This window comes from Pongo pygmaeus, chromosome 1 (assembly GCF_028885625.2).
Source record: "Pongo pygmaeus isolate AG05252 chromosome 1, NHGRI_mPonPyg2-v2.0_pri, whole genome shotgun sequence".
NCBI classification, from domain to species: domain Eukaryota; kingdom Metazoa; phylum Chordata; class Mammalia; order Primates; family Hominidae; genus Pongo; species Pongo pygmaeus.
Window position 1 is genome coordinate 175,757,850 of NC_072373.2, and position 22,066 is coordinate 175,779,915.

At 45.5% G+C, this 22,066-nt stretch overlaps 1 protein-coding gene across 42 annotated transcripts in view; it reads right to left on the reverse strand.

Moving 5' to 3' along the window:
- Positions 1-22,066, reverse strand: part of MROH7 (maestro heat like repeat family member 7) — a 72,460-nt gene that overhangs the window by 49,163 nt on the left and 1,231 nt on the right. For 40 of the 42 annotated variants that reach the window (XM_054486417.2, XM_054486395.2, XM_054486387.2 and 37 more), the window contains exons 2-3: positions 12,747-12,781; positions 10,574-11,878 (exon numbers count right to left, since the gene is read on the reverse strand). The exons of 1 other annotated variant lie outside the window; for it this stretch is intronic. In XM_054486417.2, the coding sequence (XP_054342392.1) occupies positions 10,574-11,804 (1,231 nt within the window). In that variant the 5' untranslated portion in view covers positions 11,805-11,878; positions 12,747-12,781. Of the gene's footprint in view, positions 1-10,573; positions 11,879-12,746; positions 12,782-22,066 lie in introns of those variants that run through there. One more of the 42 variants, XM_054486567.2, reaches the window with a different exon arrangement.

The following is a 22,066-nucleotide window of genomic DNA, read 5'->3' on the forward strand; positions in this document are numbered from 1 at the left end:
TAAGAAAGAGACAACCCAATTTTTTTAAATAAGCAAAATGTACATGCCGTTCCCTTCTGAAATTAAAAAAAAAACCACACACACACAAAATGTTTGAACTGGTACTTCACAAAAGAGGATATGCAAATTGTCAATAATCATGTAAAAAGATGCTTAACATCAGTAGTTATCAAGATATGCAAATTAAAACCACAAGGAACTATCACTAGACAGAAACCCCCTAGAATGACTACAATTTTTTATTTTTCTCTCCCTTTTTTTTTTTTTTTTTTTGGAGTTTCGCTCTTGTTGCCCAGGCTGGAGTGCAATGGTGCAATCTCGGCTCACCGCAACCTCCACTTCCCGGGTTCAAGCGATTCTCTTGCCTCAGCCTCCTGAGTAGCTGGGATTACAGGCATGTGCCACCATGCCTGGCTAATTTTTTGTATTTTTAGTAGAGATGGGGTTTCTCCATGTTGGTCAGGCTGCTCTCGAACTCCCGACCTCAGGTGATCTGCCTGCCTCAGCCTCCCAAAGTGCTGGGATTACAGGCGTGAGCCACTGCACCCGGCCTGACTACAATTTTTTTAACTGATAATACCAAACCTTGGTGAGAATGTGGAACAATTGAAACTCACATTGTGGAAGCGTAAATTAATTCAGTCATTGCTGTGGTCTGAATATTTGTGTCCCCTTCAAAATTCACGTTGAACTTAATCTCCAATACAATAGTATTAAGAGGCAGAGACTTTAGGAGGTGGTCAAATTATGAGGGCTCCACCATCTAGAATGGGATTAAGGCCTTTATAAAAGAGGCTTCATACAGAGTTCAGCCCCTTTTTGTCCTTCCACCTACCACCATGTGGGGATATAGCAAGTGGGCCCTCTCCAGACACCAAATGCTGCTGCCTTGATCTTGGACTTCCAGTCTCTAGAACTGTGAGAAAATAAATTCCTGTTGTTTATAAATTACTCAGTATCAGGCATTTTGTTATGGCAGCACAAACAGACTAAGATTACCACTTTGAAAAACTGTTTGGCAATATCTCTTAAAGCTATAAATACGCCTGCACTATGACCCAGAAATTCTACTCTGACATAAATAAGTATATCTCTGCACCAAAAGTCATGGTTAACAACGTTCACAGCTACTTTATTAATAACATCCAAAAAATAGGAACAATTCTAATGTCCATCAGCAGCAGAATGAATAAACAAACTGTGGTATATCCATACAATGGGATACTACAGAACACCAAAAAACAATCTACTATTGAAATACACAATATGGATGAATCCAACAGACATAATGTTGCACTAAAAAGCCAGAGTCAAAACAGTAAATACAGCCGGGCGCAGTGGCTCACGCTTGTAATCCTGGCACTTTGGGAGGCCAAGGCAGGTGGATCACCTGAGGCTGGGAGTTCAAGACCAGCCTGACCAACATGCAGAAACCTTGTCTCTACTAAAAATACAAAATTAGCCAGGCATGGTGGCTAACGCCTGTAATTCCAGCTACTCAGGAGGCTAAGTCAGGAGAATTGCTTGAACACGAGGCAGAGGTTGTGGTAAGCCGAGATCATGCCATTGCACTCCAGCCTGGGCAACAAGAGAGAAATTCTCGTCTCAAAAAAAAAAAAAAAAAAAAACCAAAATTAGCCAGAAGTGGTGGCAGACACCTGTAATCCCAGCTACTCAGGAGGCTGAGGCAGGAGAATTGCTTGAACCCCGAAGGTGGAGGTTGCAGTGAGCCGAGATTGTGCCATTGCACTCCAGCCTGGGCAACAGAGTGAGACTCCATCTCAAAAACTAAATAAATAAATAAATATTAAAATACAAAAAATTAGCTAAGCATGGTGGTGCATGCCTGTAATCCCAGCTACTCAGGAGGCTGAGGCAGGAGAATCACTTGAACCTGGGAGGCAGAGGTTGCAGTGAGCCGAGATTGTACCATTACACTCCAGCCTGGGCAACAAGAGCGAAACTCCATCTAAAAACAAAACAAAACAAAACAAAACAAGACAAAACAAAAACCACACACAGTAAATACAGTATTATTCTATTGGCAATAAGTTCAAGAATAAGCAAAACTAGTCTATGGTGATGCAAATCAGAATTGTCACCTCCAGGGCAGTGATTATCAACCAAGAGCAGTTGTCCCCCCAACCCCCATGGAACATTCAGCAATGTCTGGAAACCATTTTGGCTTTTACAACTTGAGGGTGGCAATGGGAGGTTGCTACTAGCATCTACTAAGTAGAGTCCAGGGATGGGTGCATCTCATAATGCATAAAACAGCACCCCCATCCCCACCACCAACATAGACACACGCACACCAAAGAATTTCCCAACACAAAATATCAATAGTGCCAAAGTTGAGAAATCTTGCCCCAGAAGAAGGGATACTGATTGGAAAGGGACACAAGGGAAGTTTCTGGGCTTCTGGGACTTGATCTGAGTGGTAGCTACCACAGTGTATACTTCTATAAATTTTCATTAAGCTGTACACTTGGATGACTAGCACACTTTACATATTTTACTGATCCATCTTATACCCCAAAAAAGTTTTTAAAAGGCTACTATAATTTGAAAATACATTGTTTTAAACATGCAAATGGACAAAATGCTCCTATTAAAAAAGCAAAGAGTGGACCTGATAGCCAAAACAATCTTGAAAGAAGAACAAAGCTGGAGGACTCATACTTCCTGATTTCAAAACATACCACAAAGCTATAATAATCAAAACAGCACAATACTGGCATAAGGACAGACATATAGACCAATGAAACAAAATAGAGTACCCATTTTGGTCAGTCTATTTTTGACAAGAATACTAAGAACATTCACCGGGGAAAGGACAGTTTTTTCAACAAATAGAGCAAGAAAAACTGGATATCCACATGCAAAAGAATGAAATTGTTATATGAGATACCTAGAGTAGTGAAAATCATAGGAACAGTAGAATGGTAGTGGCTAGGGGCTGGAGGACTGGAAAATGGGAAGCTATTGTTTAATGTATATGGAGTTTGAGGTTCATAAGATGAAGAGTTATGGAGAGGAAATGGTGCCAACAGTTGCACAACATTATGAATATATTTAATACCACTGTATTAAACTGTTCACTTAAAAATGGCTGGCCAGTCATGGTGGCTCACACCTGTAATCCCAGCACTTTGGGACACCTAGGCAGGTGGATCACCTGAGGTCAGGAGTTTGAGACTAGCCTGGCCAACAAGGTAAAACCCCATCTCTACTAAAACTACCAAAATAAGCCGGGCATGGTGGCACACACCTGTAGTCCCAGTTACTGAGGCTGAGGCAGGAGAATTGTTTGAACCTGGGAGGCAGAGGTTGCAGTGAGCTAGGATCGCACCACTGCACTCCAACATGGGCAACAGGGTGAGACTCCATCTCAAAAAAAAAAAAATAAGTTTAAGATAGGGCCAGGTGTGGTGGATCATGCCTGAAATCCCAAGGCAGGAGGATCATTTGAGCCAGAAGTTCAAGACCAGCCTGGGCAACATAGCAAGGACTCTTCTCTACAAAATATTAAAATTAGCTAGATGTAGTGGTGTGTGCCTACAGTCGTAGCTATTTGGGAGGCTGAGGTGAAAGAATCACTTGATCCAAGCAGTTTGAGACTGCAGTGAGCTATCTTCACTCCACTGCACTCCAGCCTGGGTGACAGAGTGAGACCCTGACCCTAAAAAATAATAATAATAATTTTAAAATGTTTAAGATGGTAAGGTTTGGCTGGACATGGTGGCTCATGCTTGTAATCTCAGCAATTTGGGAGGCTGAGGCAGTGGATCACTTGAGCCCAGAAGTTCAAGACCAGCCTGGGTAACATGGTGAAATCCTGTCTCTACTAAAAATATTTAAAAAATTAGCTGAGTATGGTGGCACGTGCTTGTAATCCCAGCTACTTGGGAGGCTGAGGCAGGAGGATCACTTGAGCACTGGAGGTGGAGGTTGCAGTGAGGCAAGATCATGACACTGTACTCCAGCCTGGGGACAGAGTGAGATCATGTCTTAAAAAAAAAAAAAAAAAAGATGGTGAGAATTTTTTTGTTTTTTATACAGACAGAGTCTTGCTATGTTGCTCAAGCTGGTCCCAAACTCCTGACTTCAAGTGATCTTCCTGCCTTGGCTTCTCAAAGCACTGGTATTACAGGCATGAGTCATTGTGCTGACCTAGATGGTAAATTTCGTTATGTATATTTTACCACAATTAAAAAATTGGAAAAAAATAAACCTTTTTATTTTTATTTTATTTATTTATTTATTTATTTATTTTTGAGACAGAGTCCCGCTCTGTCGCCCAGGCTGGAATGCAGTGGCACGATCTTGGCTTACTGCAACCTCTGCCTCCCGGGTTCAAGCGGGAGCCTCCCAAGTAGCTGGGATTACAGGCCCTGGCCATCACATCAGCTAATTTTTGTATTTTTAGTAGAGACAGGGTTTCACCATATTGGCCAGGCTGGTCTCGAACTCCTGACCTCAGGTGATCCACCCACCTCGGCTTCCCAAAGTGCTGGGATTACAGACGTGAGCCACCGCACCCAGCCTGAAAAAAAAGCTTTTTTTTTTTTTTTTTTTTTTTTTTTGAGATGGAGTCTTGCTCTGTCTCCCTGGCTGGAGTGCAGTGGCTCAATCTCAGCTCACTGAAACCTCCATCTCCAGGGTTCAGGTGATTCTCCTGCCTCAGCCTCCCAAGCAGCTGAGATTACAGGAGTGTGCCACCACACCGGCAGATTTTGTATTTTTAGTAGAGAGGGGGATTTGCCATGTTGGCCAGGCAGATCTGGAACTCCTGACCTCAGGTGATCTGCCCACCACAGCCTCCCAAAGTGCTGGGATTACAGGCGTGAGCCACCACACTCAGCTGAAAAAAAAAAAAAAACTTTTCAATTAAAAAAGAATACACTGGGACGGGTATGGTGGCTCATGCCTGTAATCCTAGCAGTTTGGGAGGCTGAGGCAGGCAGATCACTTGAGGTCAGGAATTCAAAACCAGCCTGGCCAACATGGTGAAACCCCGTCTCCACTAAAACTATAAAAATTAGCCAGGCATGATAATGCATGCCTGTAATCCCAGCTACTTGGGAGGCTGAGGCAGGAGAATGGCTTGAACATGGGAAGCAGAGGTCGCAGTGAGCCAAGATCGTGCCATTGCACTCCAGCCTGGATGACAGATCAAGACTCCATCTCAATAAATAAATAAATAAATAAATAAATGGGCCAGGCGCTGTGGCTCAGGCCTGTAATCCCAGCACTTTGGGAGGCCAAGGTGGGCAGATCATGAGGTCAGGAGTTTGAGACCAGCCTGGCCAACACGGGGAAATTCCGTCTCTACTAAAAATACAAAAATTAGGTGGGTGTGGTGGTGGGCGCCTGTAGTCCCAGCTACTCAGGAGATTGAGGTAGGAGAATTGCTTGAACCTAGGAGGTGGAGGTTGCAGTGAGCCGAGACCATTGCACTCCAGCCTGGGCAACAGAACGAGACTCTGTCTCAAAAAAATAAAGTAAATAAAAAACAAGAATAAATTTGGACTCTTACCTTATATATATATATATATATATATACAAAATTTAACTCAAAGAATTTAACTTAAGAGCTAAAACTAGGCCAGGTGCGGTGGCTCATGCCTGTAATCCCAGCACTTTGGGAGGCCGAGGCGGGCGGATCACGAGGTCAGGAGATCAAGACCATCCTGGCTAACATGGTGAAACCCCATCTCTACTAAAAATACAAAAAATTAGCCGGGCATGGTGGCAGGCACCTGTAGTCCCAGATACTCAGGAGGCTGAGGCAGGAGAATGGCGTGAACCTGGGAGGCGGAGCTTGCAGTGAGCCAAGATCTCGCCACTGCACTCCAGCCTGGGCGACAGAGCAGGACTCTGTCTCAAAAAAAAAAAAAAAAAAAAAAAACAAGAGCTAAAACTATAAAACACAGGGAAAAATCTTCATGACACTGGATTTGGCAACAATTTCTTGGATATGGCACCAAAAACAGAGGCACTAAAAAATGGAATATAACGCAAACCATTGAATCACACTTTTTTTTTTTTTTTTAAAGACAAGGTCTCACTCTGTCGCCCAACCTGAAGTACAGTGGCACGATCACAGCTCACTGTAGCCTCCACTATCTGGGCTCAAGCAATCCTCCCATCTCAGTCTCCTGAGTAGCTGGGACCATCGGCACACACCACCATGTCTGGCTAATTTATTTTTGTTTTTTGTAGAGACGGTATTCCTATGTTGCCCAGGCTGGTCTTGAACTCCTGGGCTCAAGCAATCCTCCTGCCTCAGCCTCCCAAAGTGCTGGGATTATAGGCATGAGCCACTGCACTCCGCAAATGACACATTTTATTTTATTTTTTATTTTTTATTTTATTTATTTATTTATTTAATTTATTTTTTGAGACAGAGTCTCACTCCATTATCCAGGCTGGAGTGCAGTGGTATGATCTTGGCTCACTGCAACCTCCGCCTCCCGGTTTCAAGCCATTCCCAAATAGTTGGGATTAGGCATGTGACACCATACCCAGCTAATTTTTTTTTTTTTTTTTTTTTGAGATGGAGTCTCACTCCATTGCCCAGACTGGAGTGCAGTGGTGTAATCTCGGCTCATTGCAACCTCCACCTCCCAGGTTCAAGCAATTCTCCTGCCTCAGCCTCCTGAGTAGCTGGAATTACAGGTGTGTGCCACCATGCCTGGCTAATTTTTGTATTTTTAGTAGAGACAGGGTTTCACCATGTTGGTCAGGCTGGTCTCGAACTCCTGACCTCGTGATCTGCTTGCCTCAGCCTCTCAAACTATTGGGATTACAGGCATGAGCCACCGCGCCCAACCGCAGCTACTTTTTTGTATTTTTAGTAGAGACAGGGTTTCACCATGTTGGCCAAGCTGGTCTTGAACCCCTGACCTCAAGTGATCCACCCCCCTCAGCCTCCCAAAGTGCTGGGATTACAGGCATGAGCCACCACACCTGGCTGACACATTTTAAATGGGTGAATTATATGGCTGGTGAATTATATGACAATAATAACTGAACATCCACATGCAAAATAATGAAGCTGAACCCCCACCTCACACCATAAACAAAAATTAACACAAATTGTACCAAAGACCTAAAAGTAAGAGCTAACATTATTAAACTCTTAGAAGAAAACATGGCATAACTCTTAATGACCTTAGACTAGGCAATGGTTTATTTAAATATGACACCAAAAGCACAAACAATAAAAGAAAAATTAGACAAATTGGACAATGCCAAAATTTAAAACTTTTGTGTTTCAAAGGACACCATCAAGAAAATGAAAAGGCAACCAACAGAATAGAAGAAAAAATATTAGTAAATTGGCGGGGCATGGTGGCTCATGCCTGTAATGCCAGCACTTTGGGAAGCTGAGGAGGGAGGATTGCTTGATCCCAGGAGTTCAAGACCAGCCTGGTCAACATAGTGAGTCCCTGCCTCTACAAAATATACAAAAGTTAGCCAGGTGTGGTGGTGCATGCCTGTGGTCTTAGCCACTTGGGAGGCTGTGGTGGGAGGATTGCTTGAGCCCGGAAGGTGGAGGTTGCAGTGAGCCGAGATCATGCCACTTCACTCCAGCCTGGGTGACAGAGTGAGATCCTGTTTCAAAAAAATAAAAAATAAAAATACAAAACAAAAATAAAATCACCAAGGCCAGGCGCGGTGGCTCACACCTGTAATCCCAGCACTTTGGGAGGTCAAGGCGTGCAGGTCATGAGGTAAGAAGATCAAGACCACCCTGGCTAACATGGTGAAACTCCGTCTGTACTAAAAATACAAAAAATTAGCCAGGCGTGGTGGTGGGCACCTGTAGTCCCAGCTACTAAGGAGGCTGAGGCAGGAGAATGGTGTGAACCCGGGAGGCGGAGCTTGCAGTGAGCCGAGATGGCACCACTGCACTCCAGCCTGGGTTACAGAGCAAGACTCCGTCTCAAAAAAAAGTAAAATAAAATATAATAAAATAGCCAAAAGATAGAAACAACCCAAATGGTAATCAACTGACATAAACAAAATGTGATGTGTCCATATATGGAATATTATTTAGCCATAACAAGGAATGAAGTACTGATACATGCTACAAAGGGGATGAACCTTGAATACATTCTGCTAAGTGAAAGAAGCCAGTCACAAAGGATGACATATTACATGATTCTATTTATATAAAATGTCCAAAATAGGTGAACTATAGAGACACAAAGTAGATTAGTGATTGCCCAAGGCTGGGTTGAAAGCTGGCATGGGTTAAGGGTGATGTCTAAGGGGTGCAGCATTTCTTTTAGGGATGACAAAAATGTTCTAAAATTGATTGTGGCAATAGTTGCACAATTCTGTGTATATAAAAAGCCATTAAATTACATACTTTAAAAGAGCAAATTGTATTTACAGTTATATCTCCACAAAGTTGTTTTTTTTTTTCAAAAAAAGAAAAACTTGCAAAAACAAAGTTCCTCTAGATCATCAGCACCATCAATAACAAGTAGAAATTTTATTAGAAAATAAGATTCTATAGGCTGGGTGCGATGGTTCATGCCTGTAATCTCAGCACTTTGGGAGGCCAAGGTGGGCAGATCACAAGGTCAGGAGTTTGAGACCATCCTGGCCAACATGGTGAATCCCCGTCTCTACTAAAAATACAAAAAATTAGCCAGGTGTGGTGGCACACGCCTATAATCCCAGCTACTCAGGAGGCTGAGGCAGGAGAATCACTTGAACCCAGGGGGTGGAGGTTGTGGTGAGTGGAGACCATGCCATTACACTCCAGCCTGGGTGACGGAGCAAGACTCCGTCTCAAAAAAAAAAAAAATACTATAAAGTATCTATGATTAACCCAACCCAGGGTGCACTAGACTTCTATGAAGAATTTTTTAAATCCTAGTAAAGCATATATCCTATGTAAAGGAAAATGTGAATAGGTGAATAAATTGATAACATTCTTTAAAAAATGCAGCAAGATTTTTTTGAGGCCCTAAAAAAATCCCTAAGAAGCCCTAGAAATGCCTTCTAAAATGTGCAGAGGCTGGGCATGGTGGAACATGCCTGTAGTAGTCCCAGAGCTCTGGGAGGACGAGGTGGGAGGATAGCTTGAGGCCAGGAGTTCAAAACCAGCCTGGGCAACATAGCAAGGCCCCATCTCTCCAAAAAATAAAAAATAAAATTACTCAGGTGTGGTGGTGTGGTGTGCACCTGTAGTCCTAGCTACTCGGGAGGCTGAGGCAGGAGGGTCTCTTGAGTCAAGGAATTCAAAGCTGCAAGGAGCTATGATCGCACCACTGAACTCCAGCCTGGGCAACAGAGTGAGACTTTTGTCTCAAAAAATAAAATAAAATAAAATGTTATCTACTAATAGCTAAGTTGATTTTCAGGACAATTTTAAAGAAGGATTCTTGGTCGGGTGTGGTGGCTCACGCCTGTAATCCCAGCACTTTGGGAGGCTGAGGCGGGTGGATCACCTGAGGTCAGGAGTTCAAGACCAGCCTGACCAACATGGCGAAACCTTGTCTCTACTAAACATACAAAAATTAGCTGGGCATGGTGGTGGGCGCCTGTAATCCCTGCTACTCAAGAGGCTGAGGCAGGAGAATCACTTGAACCCAGGAAGCAGAGTTTACAGTGAGCCGAGATCAAGCCATTGTACTCATTGTACTCCAGCCTGGGCTGCAGAATGAGACTCCCTCTCAAAAAAAAAAAAGGGGGATTCTCATCAGATATGAACACCTATTTACAAAACCATGGTCTTTTTAAAAATATCTTAATATAGTATTGGCACATGGACAAATAAAAATTGATTAAGAAAAGATATTTACAGCATCAGAAACTGACAGGGGATTAATTTACAGAAATCCTACAAATCAGGAGGGAGGCACAGGTGCCAGACAGGACCCCAAGGCCTTGCTCAGACCTGAGAAGCCAGGTCTGAAATGTATCAAGGAAGAAAGAGATGTACATTTTGAATGGAAGGGATAGTTTGTTGTTACGATAGACTTATAATTTGGACAGAATAGAAGTATTATTATACAGTGATTTTTTTTTCTTTTTTGAGATGGAGTTTTGCTCTTGTTGCCCAGGCTGTAGTGCAATGGTGAGATCTCAGCTCACTGTAACTTCTGCCTCCCAGGTTCAAGCAATTCTCCCGCCTCAGCCTCCCGAGCAGCTGGGATTACAGGCATGTGCCACCACGCCCGGCTAATTCTTTGTATTTTTAGTAGAGAGGGGGTTTCACCATGTTGGCCAGGCTGGTCTCAAACTCCCAACCTCAGACAGTCCACCTGCCTCAGCCTCCCAGAGTACTGGGATTACAGGCGTGAGCCACTGCGCCCGGCTATATACTGATATTACAGTCAACGAAGTTGAAGCTCAGGCAGATTAAGTAGCTTGTCCCAAGTCACACTGCTAGCAGAGGCCGATTATTAGATGTCTAGTATAGAATTAATAGATCGTATGTTATCAACTGCCTGCTGTCCCCTTCCTTCCTTCTCCTCTCCCTGCCCTAAGAGTCTGAAGACAGAATTCCTCCAGGACAGTGCTCTCTCTAGGGCTGCGGCCCTGGCCTTACCCTTAGGGATGCCTTGCAAGGTCACGGCGTCCTTGCCTGCGGAGTTGGAGGTGAGGAATCCCAGCGGGAACTGGCCCATCTTAATGCTGGCCATCTCACTCCAACTCTCCAGATTCTCCTCCAGGGCCACAGTGTGGATGCTGTTGTCCTTGGCATCATCCTGCTGACTGCTCAGTGTCAAGGTGGAGGTGTCACTAAACAGGAGGCTGGAGTCCAGGCTCAGAGTCTCATTGGAACCCAGGATTAGAGTCATGCATGAGGGTGGAGAGATGGTGGAGTTGGGCCCATGGGTGCTGGAGTGCAGGCTGATACCATCGCTGGAGCCAGGGATCAGGGTCATATACGAGGCTTGAGTGATAGTCACATTCAAATCAGATCTGGGGTGGTCGTTGGAAGCCACATTCATGGTTTCCTTTGAACTTGTGCTCCAGGTAGTACTAAAGGCTCCTTTTGAAACAGACCCAGAGATGTTATGTGAAGCCAAAGTGAAGGCCTTGTTTGTGTCTGGGATTAGGGTCCCACGAGAATCTGGAGCTCCATTCAGGTTCAGCTTGGAGGTGTTTCTTGAGCCCATGTTGAGCAACGGATTGGAGTCAAGGTCCAGAGAAGAGTTTGAGGCTGGAATAAGGAGTGCTTTTGAGCTTGGCCTAGAGATGCAGTGGCCCAGAACCAGACCTTCTCTGGAATGGTGCCTTATAAATGGGTTTAATTCATGCCTAGAAGGGTTGGAGTTTCTCTGACCCAACTCGAAAATCTTACTTGAGAGGCACTTGAAGGCATCTTCAGAATTTGACTGAGGGTGGTTCCCGGAGCTCAGACCAGGGGCCTCAGTAGAGCTAGGGCTCAGAATGGGGTTTGAGGCTGGACAGAGGTGCCCTTGTGAGTCAAGCCTTGAGACATCCTTGGAATCCAGGTCCAGGGCTTCACCAGAACAAGAACTGGTGATCTGGAGGGAGGCTGGAGCGATGGCCCTGCTGTCATCAGGTCTGGGGGTGTTTTCAGACACCAGGCCTGAGGCCTCCCCTGAGACTGGACTCGGAGAAGCATTAAGATCTGGAACAAGAGCCAAGCCAGGACTTGGGAGCAGATTCAACATAGGCACATGAGCCATGTCTGGGTGGGGCTGAGGGATGGTACCAGACCCTATTCCCAGGGCCCCACAGGAGGGGAGACTTGGTGTCATCTTTGGGTCTTCATGGAAGACCAGGTTAGCCCCTGGACTCAGGGCCATGTCCAGTCTGGAGGTCTCTCAATGCCAGTGCCCCCTTCTCTCCAACAGCCAACTGTCACATTCCCAGCAGCAGTCTTGAGAGAGAGAAAAGACAAATGCAGCCATGCCACACCTGTTAAGGCTTTTCCAGGGTTCCCACTATTCTTAGGATGAAAGCCCCTTTCTGTGACTTACAAGGCCCTGGTGACTGTGCCCAGCCCACCTTTCCAGCCCATCACTCACCACTTGCCTCCACAGTCTCTCAGTTCCGTTCTTTGACCACAACCTGCTCCCTCCTGGCTCATGACCCTGAACAAACTCAATCCCCTTGGCTTGTGGGACTGCATGGGGGTAATTCTCATTTTCCTTTGCTTAATCCCATTTCTAGCAAAATACTCAGCACATTTCATTCCAGTGACTCATTTAGTGTTCTAGCTCTTGCTAGAGATGAGCTTTGCAATGACAAGAACTGTGTATGTCTTGGCCCCTGGGGCAACCCGAGCTCCTAGCCCAGTGCCAGTTACACAACTGGAAGCTTACAAATAGACAAATGAAGAGTCTCTTCTACTTTAAGGCAGAAAAAGGGAAGAAGGAGCCTCCTTATGAGTTACCCCACTTCTAGCTGGCCACATGTGACAGGGTAACCTAAGTGCACCAACAAGGAGCCCTGAGCCTTGCAAGATTGGGGTGCTCCAAACCAGAGACAAACTCCTAAGTTGCTAGAACTACTCTGCCAGTACCCATGGCACTAGATTCTCAGAGCAACCCTGGCAAAGCTGCCTATAGCCTTAACAGTTTGCTTGTTCCGGGTGAAGTGGGCTATGTGGAGGAGACCATAGGGCAGCTGTCAAACACCTGCCTTAACGCAGCAATCTAACTGCTGGATGAACTCTCCAGTCCTCCCAGCACCCCCACCCTCAATCTGGGGCTACCCTCCCTGTGGGAATCATAGGGACAGCTCACCTGCATGCATGGTGTTTTTAAGCAGGAGTGGGCCCCTGGGGAAGAGATGCAGAAAGAAATCAAGTCAGGGAAGAGTGCCTTTTTCAACACTTACTGCACAGTCCACAGACCAGGCATGCACATCTGTTAACAAGCTCCGCACTACACACACACACACACACACACACACACACACACACAGAGTAAGTTTAATATTTATACATGAGGAAGTGAAGGTCAAAGAGAGGAAGGTCACTCACCCCACTGGCCTTCTGGGCAGCCAACACCATCTCTAAGCCATCCCCTTGCCTAAACCCCTCCATGGCTTCCTGTTATCTTTAGGATAGAGTCCTCCAGTTGTTAGCAGACCCAAAAGGCCCTCTGTATCTGGTCCCAGTCCCCTTTTCACCCTTTTTGCCCCTCCATATGTCCCTTTCCTTTTCCGTTCCACCCTTGCAGGGTTCTTTTGACTTCCTCCAAAAAGGCAGGCTCTCCCAGTTAGGTCTGGGTCTTCCACAGGCTGGGCATCCATCTCCACTCCCCTTCCCCAGCTAATGACTGCTGCTTCACCCTTTCAGGTTTCAGCTCAAATGCTAAGAGCCTTCCAGGTCCCCTCGACAGGTGGGGGCCACCTGAAAGTTCTCAGGCCACCTTGTTCCTTCCCGTCTCTTGGCTCACGGTATCTGACTTCTCCACTAGCCAATGAGCTCCACTGATGCAGAAACTGCATCTGCCTTGTTCTCTGCCAATTTCTAATGTCTGGTATAGCACCTGGCACACAGTAAATGTCCAAAGCCCGTTTGTGTTATTTCATTATTTTTCTCTCTTCTTTGTAGTTTTTGTTTTGTTTTTAATTTCTTTTGGCAAGGGGTGAGGACAGAACCACACAGTGGTGGTGGGGGAAGGGCCAGGGAGATGAGAGAGCTGGGGAAGAGAAAAGAAAATGCAAGAAACAGGGAGTGCAGCTGGGTTCAGGGGCTCACGCCTGTAATCCCAGGACTTTGGAAGGCTGAGGCGGGAGGATTGTTTGAGTCCAGGAATTTGAGACCAGCCGGACAATATAATGAGACTCTGTCCCTACAAAAAATACAAAAATTAGCTGGGTGTGGTGGCATGTGCCTGCCGTCTCAACTACTCAGGAGACTGAGGTGGGAGGATCACTTGAGCCCAGGAGGTTGAGGCTACAATGAGCTGTGATCACGCCACTGCATTCCAGCCTGAGTGACAAAGTGAAACCCTGTCTCAAAAAAAAAAAAAATCGGGATGGCGATCAACATGCATAGGGAGAAATACTAAACACTGGTAAGGAAAGTAGGGAGATAAGAGAGGAACAAGGAAGGAAGGGAGGAGAGGAGAAAGGCAAGAGGGAAGAGAAGAAGGAAGAAAGGAGAGGTAAGAGAAGAAAAGGGAGGGATAAGGGAGAAGACAAGAGGCAGTAAAGAGGAGAGGGAAGAGGAAGGCCAGAGGGAAGGAGAGGAGGAAATAAGAGAAGGGCAATGGGTGGCAAGGGGAGACTCTTCTTCATTTGATGATGTATTATTTCACTAACTCATTTAATCACTTCTTCATTTATCATTCATTCATGTGCTAACTCAGTCAGTGAATCATTTACTCACTCCACAAATTTTGCTGTGTATCTTTATAGCATGGCTTTGGAAAGACCATATATTTCTTCATGTAGTCCTGAGTTTAAAGCCCAGCTCAACCTCTTGCTAGTCTGGGTGAACATGGGCAAGAGACTTTTCTCCTCTGGCCCTTGTCCTCCCCATCTCTAAGATAGGGAACACATGAAGCCTTCCACAGGGGTGATTGTAGTTACAGTGCCTGGCATGGAGTACATGGCCCACCGAAGCCCTTAACTAAATGGTAGCTACTTGTTTTATTCCTCTCTGCCAGGCACTGTGGGCAGAAAGGAATAAGGCACTCAGCACCCAGTGGAAGCTGCCTTCATTCCAAGCAAGTTCCTGCATAGCTTTGCATCTGCCTTGGAAGCAAGTTCCAAGCAAGCGGTTCCTGCACAGCTTTGCATCTGCCTTGGAAGCAAGAAATGTTCACTTACCATCAGCACCAGAGGCAATTTTACCCTGAATGTAAACTTCGATTGCTCCTTGATTTCACAGTCCCTTTCCAAAGCCCTGTACTTAATTTCATGTCCATAATTTTGTCTCTTTTTACTTAAGGAGGAGCGTGAACCTTCCCTTAATGATCTCACCCACCCATGTGTAAACGTGCCACATGCACACACGGACCATAGTCACCAAAGGGAGGCATTTTTAACCTGGAAAATATGGCTTGTTGCAGCCTACGAGGCAGTGAGCAAGATCTTCAAAGACCTAACTTGTTTGGGCTGAGGAAGAAAGACTTCATCTCTACCCCAGCAGATGCACCATACCAGGTCACTGGGCAGAAGGCCACAGATCTCAACCCCAGCTGACCTACCCCCAATCCTCCTCCTCCATCCTGCAACAGACAGGCAAGGCTTCAGAGCTGCCCGGCAGTGACTGGGGTAGCCCATGGCTTGCCCTCTACCAAACGGACACTGTGCATTAGGAGGAGCTGTGGCTGTTGAGGGGCTTGGGTGGGATCTACAGGAGCTAAAGGAGCTCACTGCTTCCTGTTGACAGCCACAAACTGCCTATTGGCCTTTGCCCTACAATCCTGGGGCCCCAAATGGAAAGGGCAGAGCACAGCCATAAAACAGCTAGTGCTGTCTAAGACAGACAGAATCATTGACCAATTGCCATCCTCCCTTCTCCACCTCAATTAACCCTTCCAGGCCCTGGACAAGGGATGCTAGAGCCTTCAGGGGGTGGAACTATCAATAGATTGTTCAGTTCATCATTGAGAACACACTGTTATCAGATGTAAGGGCCTGGAATGTGTTAGGCACTTGTGCAAGTACCTATACACTCACACACATTTGCACACACAGAACAGCTGAGATGGGGGCACCTCAGACCCAGAGCATCAAAAACAGACTCTCCACTTTTCCCCTAAATAGGACTCTTCTATTCTCCTCCATTGCAAGGAACTGGCACCATCTATCATCCAAGCCAGAAACAACATCCTCCTTGAGTGCTCTCTTTCTCACTTGCTGCACCCAATTTTGGCCAAGTTCTGCTAATTCTGGCTCCAGAACAGCTCTCAAATCTCTCCCCATTTCTTCATCACCACTACCAGACCCTAGTCCAGTTCCCATTGTTTTGGGGCTGGATCTTGGAATTGCTTGCCCAACAGGGGTCCCTTTATCTAGGCCAGCTTCCAACAAACCATTTTCCAAAGTAAGCCACAGAGATCTTCCTTTAAAATTGCATGCAGACCAGGTGCAGTGGCTCACACCTGTAATCCCAGCACTCTGGGAGGCCGAGCTGGGTGGATCACCTGAGGTCAGGAGTTCGAGACCAGTCTGGCCAACATGGCGAAACTCTGTCTTTACTAAAATACAAAAAATTAGCCAGGCATGGCGGCACCCGTCTGTAATCCCAGCTACTTGGGAGGCTGAGGCAGGAGAGTCGCTTGAACCCGGGAGGCAGAGGTTGCAGTGAGCCGAGATTGTGCCACTGCACTCCAGCCTGGGCAACAGGAGCGAAACTCTGTCTCAAAAAAATAAAATTGCATGCAACAGTGTGGTACTGACATAAGGATAAATATATAGACTAATGGGATATAATTGCAAGTCCAGAAATAAATCCATGCATATATGGTCAAATGATTTTTGACAAGGGTGATAACTCCTCCATTAATAGGGAAAGAATAATCTCTTCAGCAGGGCATGGCGGCTAACGTCTATAATCTCAGCACTTTGGGAGGCCGAAGTGGGAGGATCACTTGAGCCCAGGAGTTCAAGACCAGCCTGGGCAACATAATGAGGCTCTATCTCTCTTTTTTTTTTTTTTTTTTTTTTTGTGAGACTGAGTCTCGCTGTTGCCCAGGCTGGAGTGCGGTGGCGCGATCTCGGCTCACTGCAGGCTCCGCCCCCTGGGGTTCACGCAATTCTCCTGCCTCAGCCTCCCGAGTAGCTGGGACTACAGGCGCCCGCCACCTTGCCCGGCTAATTTTTGTATTTTTAGTAGAGACGGGGTTTCACCGTGTTAGCCAGGATGGTCTCGATCTCCTGACCTCGTGATCCGCCCGCCTCGGCCTCCCAAGGTGCTGGGATTACAGGTGTGAGCCACCGCGCCCAGCCGAGACTCTATCTCAAAAATAATAATAATAAAATAATTAAATAAATTGTATATTTAAAAAGAATAGTCTTTTCAACAAATGGCAGTGGAACAGCTGGATATTGACATGCAAAAGAATGAAGCTGAACTCCTATCCCACATTCTTTTTTTTTTTTTTTTTTGAGATGGAGTCTCACTCTGTCGCACAGGCTAGAGTGCAATGGCGCAATTTCGGCTCACTGCAACCTCCGCCTCCCAGGTTCAAGTGATTCTCCTGCCTCAGCCTTTCAAGTAGCTGGGGCTACAGGTGCCCACCACCAAACCCAGCTAATTTTTTTTTTTTTAATACGGAGTTTCGCCCTTGTTGCCCAGGCTGGAGTGCAATGGCACGATCTCGGCTCACTGCAACCTCCACCTCCCGGGTTCAAGTGATTCTCCTGTCTCAGTCTCCTGAGTAGCTGGGATTACAGGTGCATGCCACCACACCTGGCTAATTTTTGTATTTTTAGTAGCGACGGGGTTTCTTCATATTGGTCAGGCTGGTCTCGAACTCCTGACCTCAGGTGATCCACCCACCTTGGCCTGCAAAGGTGCTGGGATTATAGGCGTGAGCCACCATCCTCAGCCGTTTTTTTAAGTAGAGACGGGGTTTCACCGTGTTGACCAAGCTGGTCTCAAACTCCTGACCTCAAGTGATCCTCCTGCCTCAGCCTCCCCAAAGTGCTGGGATTACAGGCAAGAGCCACTGCGCCCAGCCTCCTATCCCACATTCTATACAAAAATTAACTCAAAATGCATTAAAGACCTATATGTAAGAGCTAAAACTATAAAACTCTTGGAAGAAAACATAAGAGTAAACCTTCATGATCTTGGATTTGGCAATGGTTTCTTAGACATGACACCAAAAGCATAAGCAACAAAAGAAAAATGTAGATAAATTGGACATCAGCAATATTTAAAACTTTTTTGCTTCAAAAGACATTGTCAGCCAGGAGCTGGGGCTTATGAGAGCCAAAGGTGGAAACAACCCAAATAGCCACATGCTGATTAATGGATAAACAATATATGGTATGTCCATACAGTGGATTATTCAGCCACTAAAGGAATGAAGTACTCATGCATGCTAAACATGGATAAACTTTGAAAACATTATGCTAGGTGAAAGTAGCTGGTCACAAAAGACCACATATTATACGACTCCCTTTATATAAAATATCCAGAATAGTCAAATCTACAGAGACAGTAGATTAAAGCAGGACAGAGAGAGGTTGCCAGGGGAAGGGGAAAGCAGGGAATGGGAAGTGACTGCTTAATGGGTATAGGGTTTCCTTTTGGACCAGAAAAATGTTCTGATAGTAATGATGATTGCACAACCTTATGAACACACTAATTGTCACTAATGGTCAATTTTATGCTGGGTGCCTTATACCACATTTTTTTTTAATGTATGTGATAGACAAGGTTGTCAATTCACTTTTCTCTGTTCTTCCCTTCTAAAAATAACTAAATATTCTGGAAATAGTTCAACAGACAACCATAAAAGGACTCTGACAGCTGGAAAGAAGGCAGTGACTGACTGGGCATCTCAGGACTTGAAGGCTGACACTACGGTGAGTTCCCTGGAGTTTTCTTTTTATCACTCACATAACCCAAACTGGGCACCAAAGAAGCCTGCCACACGGATCTGCCAACAGCATAAACACGCACTCAAAAGTAGAAGAAAAACCTGCTCTCTCCAACCAAAAGACCCGGAAAGACGAAGCCCAACAGAGAGGGTCTCCCAGCGGGGAGCCCCAATCCCTTCTCCATACCTGGAGCGGTGACAGAACAATCCAACCTGCAGTGGCAATGTCAGCAGAACCCTGGATCTCTGGGCCCGCCACCCAGCATCATTTTACCAGACCCTACATCTTCTGGCCTCCCCCACCCGCTCCAGTGATAACAAGCGGCCCAGGGAAGTGTCTTCTACCCCTGTAGGCAGCACCAGCAGGAATAAACAGGAGCCCCAGCAGTACCAGAAAAATGAAGCAAACGAAGACTCATAAATATCACTGGAGACCCAGCCTGTGCCAGGACTGTCGGAGTACGGAACAGTGCCAAGAACTTCTCTACTTTAAAATAACTTTTGGCTGCATGCGGTGGCTCAGGCCTGTATCCCAGCACTTTGGGAAGTGGAGGTGGGTGGATCATCTGAGCTCAGGAGTTCAAGACCAGCCTGGACAACATAGAAAAACCCCAGCCCTACAGAAAATACAAAAATTAGCCAGGTGTGGTGTTGTGTGCCTGTAGTCCCAGCTTACTTGGGAGGCTGAGGCAGGAGAGTTGCTTGAGCCAGGGAGGCAAGGCTGCAATGAGCTGAGATTTTGCTGTTGCACTCCAGCCTGGGCAACAGAAAGAGAGCTGGTCTCAAATAAAAAAAAAGAAAGACAGAAAAAGAAAAGAAATATCATTGGAGCTACAGTCCACAAAAGTAGGCCAGAACCTACAAACTAAACCTTAACATGGAGGTTCACACCTGTAATCCCAGCACTTTGGGAGGCCAAGGCAGGCAGATCACTTGAGGTCAGAAGTTCAAGACCAGCCTGGCCAACATGGTGAAACCCTGTCTCTACTAAAAATATAAAAAAATTAGCTGGACATCGTGGTGCATACGTGTAATACCAGCTACTCAGGAGGCTGAGGCAGGAGAATCACTTGAACCTGGGAGGTAGAGGTTGCAGTGAGCCAAGATTGCACCACTACCACTGCACTCCAGTTTGGGTGACAAAGCAAGACTGTCTCAGAAAAAAGAAAAAAAAAATCTTAATGTAATACCTAAAATGTCAAAGATGCAGTAAAAATCACTCATCATACCAAAAACTAGGAAAATCTCATCTTAAGACAACCAACCAACATTAACACTGAGATGAATCAGATGTTGGAATTTTTGACAAGGATTTCAAAGCAGTCATCATAAAAATGCTTTGGCTGGGCATGGTGGCTCATGCCTGTAATCTCAGCACTTTGGGAGGCCAAAGCAAGTAGATCTTTTGATGCCAAGAGTTCAAGGTCAGCTTGGCCAACATGGTGAAACCCCATCTCTACTAAAAATTCAAAAATTTGCCAGGTATAGTGACAGGTGCCTGTAGTCCCAGCTACTAGGGAAGCTGAGGCATGAGAATCGCTTGAATCTGGGAGGCAAAGGTTGCAGTGAGCCGAGATTGCACCACCGTACTCCAGCCACCAGCCTGGATGACAGAGTGTGACTCCATCTCAGAAAAAAAAAAAAAAAGAAAAAAGTTATTTGGCTGGACATGGTGGCTGATGCTTATAAGCCCAGCACTTTGGGAGGCCAAGGATCACTTGAGCCCAGGAGTTCTAGACCAGCCTGGGCAACATAGTAGGACCTCATCTCTATTTTTTTTTACATTAAAAAATAAAAGAAGAAAGAAAAATAGGCCAGGCACAGTGACTCATGCATATAATCCCAGCACTTTGGGAGGCTGAGTCAGGCAGATCACCTGAGGTTAGGAGCTTGAGACCAGCCTGGCCAACATGGTGAAACTCCATCTCTACCAAAAATACAAAAATTATCCAGGCATGGTTGTGGGCACCTGTAATCCCAGCTACTCAGGAGGCTGAGGCCAGAGAACTGCTTGAACCCAGGAGGCAGAGGTTGCAGTGAGCCAAAATCATGCCACTGCACTCCAGCCTCAGTGACAGAGCAAGACAGGAAGGAAGGAAGGAAGGAAGGAAGGAAGGAAAGAAAGAAAAAGGAAGAAAGAAAGAAAGAAAGAAAGAAAGAAAGAGAAAGAGAGAGAAAGAAAGAAGGAAAGAAAGAAAGAAAGATGGGGGGGAGGGAGGGAGGGGAGGAAAGGAAGGAAGGAAGGAAGGGAGGAAGGAAGGTCGGTCTAAACAACAAAGAGAAAATAGAACCCCCCCAACAAAAAAAAAAACAAAAAAAAAACAGAACCTCAGGAATCTGTGGAACAATAACAAAATAATGTTTGTATCATCAGAGTTCCAGAAGGAGAAAAGAAAGAGTGCAGAAAAAGCATTACAAGCAAGTCATGGCTGAAAACTCCCCAAATTTAGTAAAAAACATAAATATCCAGATCCAGAAAACTGCTGAAACTTCAAATGGGATAAATCTAAAGGAATCCATGCCAAAACACATCATGATTAAACTTCTGAAGAATAAAGACTTTAAAAAAAATCTTAAAAGCAACCTGAGAGCCTTACCTATGGGGAACACCAATTTGAATGACAGCAGATTTCTCATCTGAAACTATGGAGGCCAAAGGAAGTGGCACACATTTTTTAAGAGTTGAAAGAAAAGAATTCTCAACCACACATTCTATATTAGGCAAAATTATACTTGAGGAATGAAAGGGAAAAAAGGACATTCTCAGATGAAATAAAAATGCATGCAAGTCTAACCATGACATTCCCCTCTTGTAACCCTTCTGTGACTTCTCGTAGGTTTTCAAATGGTGAGGTGTGGGTATAGCTTATATTTTTAAAAAGATAGATTCCCAAGCCTCACTCTCAGAGACTCTGCTTTGTAGTTCTGAAGGGATCCAGGAATCACCCTTTCATCAAGCTTTCCCCTACCTCCCCTCTCTTAAGCGACTTTTGCATGACTGGTGGACAGGCCAGGAGTGAAGACACCCTAATCTGAAGTCTGATATCTGTGTTTCTTCTGTCAGAGTCCTCAGCCCACAGGCCTAGCCCCTCCATCTCTCCAGCTACATTCATTCCCTTCCCTGGCCTTGAACCACTCTCAACTTCTCCCAGGATCCTCAATGTTTTGGCCTTCCTCTTGCCTTGGGACCTTTGCAAATACTCTTTCCTCTTCCTATAAACTTCCCCAAGACTACTCACATAAACTTCAATTGCTTCCTCTGGCTAACATCTAGTCTAGTCACATTTCAGACACTAGCTTAGATTAGATGTCCCTTCCTCCAGGAAGTCTTCCTGGAATCCCCAAATGTGAGTGAGGCACCCTCCTCATGTGATCACTCTGTATCAGAGGATCAGTCTGTTTACTTGTATGCGTCTGCTCTGAAAATGAGTTTGGTGAGTGTCTGGCTATCTTGTTACCCCTATTTTCCCAGCACATAGCACATGGCACACAGGGAAGGTTCAGAAAACATTCATGGAGTGAGGGAAGGATGATTGAATGAATGACAACTCTTC